The 2,500-nt window shown below is 38.9% G+C and overlaps 2 protein-coding genes across 2 annotated transcripts in view; one reads left to right on the top strand and one right to left on the bottom strand.

Moving 5' to 3' along the window:
- Window positions 1-2,500, bottom strand: part of Strip (striatin interacting protein) — a gene marked incomplete in the record, with an annotated part of 333,527 nt that overhangs the window by 36,405 nt on the left and 294,622 nt on the right.
- Window positions 1-2,500, top strand: part of LOC113805542 (sialin) — a 170,609-nt gene that overhangs the window by 120,183 nt on the left and 47,926 nt on the right. The window contains exons 6-7 of the mRNA XM_070144755.1: window positions 1,776-1,863; window positions 2,137-2,293. Of these exons, the coding sequence (XP_070000856.1) occupies window positions 1,776-1,863; window positions 2,137-2,293 (245 nt within the window). The remainder of the gene's footprint in view (window positions 1-1,775; window positions 1,864-2,136; window positions 2,294-2,500) is intronic.

Raw genomic sequence — 2,500 nt, 5'->3', positions numbered from 1 at the left:
CTCGGTATCGTTGGATTCCTCTCACCGTCTACAATGCAGATATATAGGTTTTATTGTGTGGAAGTCCCCCAACCCCACACTCTTGGCCCCGATGGCAGGGGAGGGCATGAAAGGTACCAGGGAAATTGCGGGGTAAAATGTAAATTATATGCACAGAATCAGGCAGTATATTGTCTAATGCAGGGAGCTGTTCCCCATTACGACCCCCCCCCCATGGGTGACTGCCGACCCCCACCCCTACCCGAGAAAACATACTCATTCATGCAAGCGCGCGAACGACTGTCACGCGAGAGTGGCGTTGTCAAGTCTGTCCGATGCTCTCTTCTACCGTGAAGACGTGGAGGATTCTTTGTTTTCCTGGGCGGGGGTTGGGGGCGACACCAGAGCTCCCTGCATTAGACAATATACTGACTGATTCTGTGTATATCCTTTACGTTTTACCCCGCAATTTCCTCCTTACCTCTCATGCCCTTCACAGCTATTGGGGCCAAGGATGTGAGGGGTTTGGGGGGGTTTCTACACAATAATTTCTATATGTTTGAGAACTAGACAGATGAATCTAACGATACCGAAAACGTCGCGATCTGTTTGGCGGATGTATTCTAGAAAATTACAACTGCTTGTTTATGTTATGTTTACTGCTACGATTCACATTTCAATTGTCACCTGTTTATCATCATTTGTTTCTAGAATAAAATGCTGATTGCTTAATAATGTGACCGTTATAGCATTCATCACACATTAAACAGGGGAATTAATGCATTTCTAACTCCACGAGCCTTAATCCCTTTTGCTTACGCTACCCAAAAATTAAACTGTACAACATTTGAGTGGAATGATATGAAATTTGTATATAAAAACATCTTTGTTACATATGAATGTGTGTATTTATAAAAATATATATTTATATTTATATATTTATATATATAATTATACATATATAATTATGTGTGTATATGTGTATATATATATTTCACATAAACACACACACACACAAATACACACATACACACAAACACAAACACACACACCATCGCACACACATGCACACACTTGCACACACATTCGCACACATACACACACACTTGCACTCACACGCACACACTGACACACACACTTGCACTCACACGCACACACTGACACACACACTTGCACTCACACGCACACACTGACACACACACACACACAGACACACACACAGACACACACACAGACACACACACACACACACACACACACACACACACACACACACACACACACACACACACACACACACACTGGCACTCTCTCTCTCTCTCTCTCGCGCGGGCACACACACACACATATATATGTATGTATATATATAAATATATATATATATATATATATATATATATATATATATATATTATGTATATATATATATGTATGTATATTATATATATATATATATATATATATATATATATATATATATATATATATATGTATATGTATATATATATATTATGTATATATATTACATATATATGTGTATATATTATGTATATATATACATATATATACATATATACATATATATATATATATATAAATATATAAATATATATATATATATATATATATATATATATATATATATATATATATATATATATATATATATATGTACACACACTCACACACATATATATATATCTGCTGATATAAATAAAAACACACTGATATAAATAAACACACACACACACATATATATGGTATGTATATGGTATTTTCTTTTTTCTCGCTTCCAGGGCGTTTCGTGGCCGTCCATGCACGCTTGCATCGCCCGCTGGATCCCGCCTCTTGAGCGCCCTAGGTTCATTGCCGTAGTTTACTTCGGTAAGGTTCTGCCAACCCATGCTGACAATATCCCTTTCAAGGCCAAGGCTTACAGTCCAATCGCTTCGTTCTTACCACAATGTCGATAGAGGATGGTGCCTCTCGAATGTCCGCCTTCAGTGTCATCCCTGAGATATGTCCCCTTTAAAAATGCGGACGTACTTCAACATGCATTGTTTTTTTCATATAAAAAGTGATATCTTTAGCTTTCTGGGATAAATATAGTGTCAACTGCTTCTTCAGAACCACAGTAAATCAGCCTTCCCTCCCTAGCTGCAGCACTGAGCACGTCATTCACGCTGCCCCTGTGCGGTGTGATCATCGCGGCGCACGGGTGGGCTGCGGCCTTCTATGTGACGGGCGCGCTGTCCCTCGCGTGGTGCGCCCTCTGGTTTGCCTTCATGCACGACTCGCCCAGGCAGCATCCCAGGTATGATAAGTGTGCTTGTCATGAAATCATTACAATTAGAAATGCAGAATAGCAAGGGAAGATCATACACTATATGACAAAAAGACGAAAGACAAAAACGTATCGCAAGGAACATAATTCTCGCTGTAATTAGTATTTTTTTCGGGCATTTGAATAAAATCAATGTGTTTCATTGAAGTCTTTGTACAGATTTGTCTTGCCCGTCAG

Source organism: Penaeus vannamei, chromosome 32, assembly GCF_042767895.1.
Source record: "Penaeus vannamei isolate JL-2024 chromosome 32, ASM4276789v1, whole genome shotgun sequence".
NCBI classification, from domain to species: domain Eukaryota; kingdom Metazoa; phylum Arthropoda; class Malacostraca; order Decapoda; family Penaeidae; genus Penaeus; species Penaeus vannamei.
This window is presented reverse-complemented; position numbering and strand designations above follow the sequence as displayed.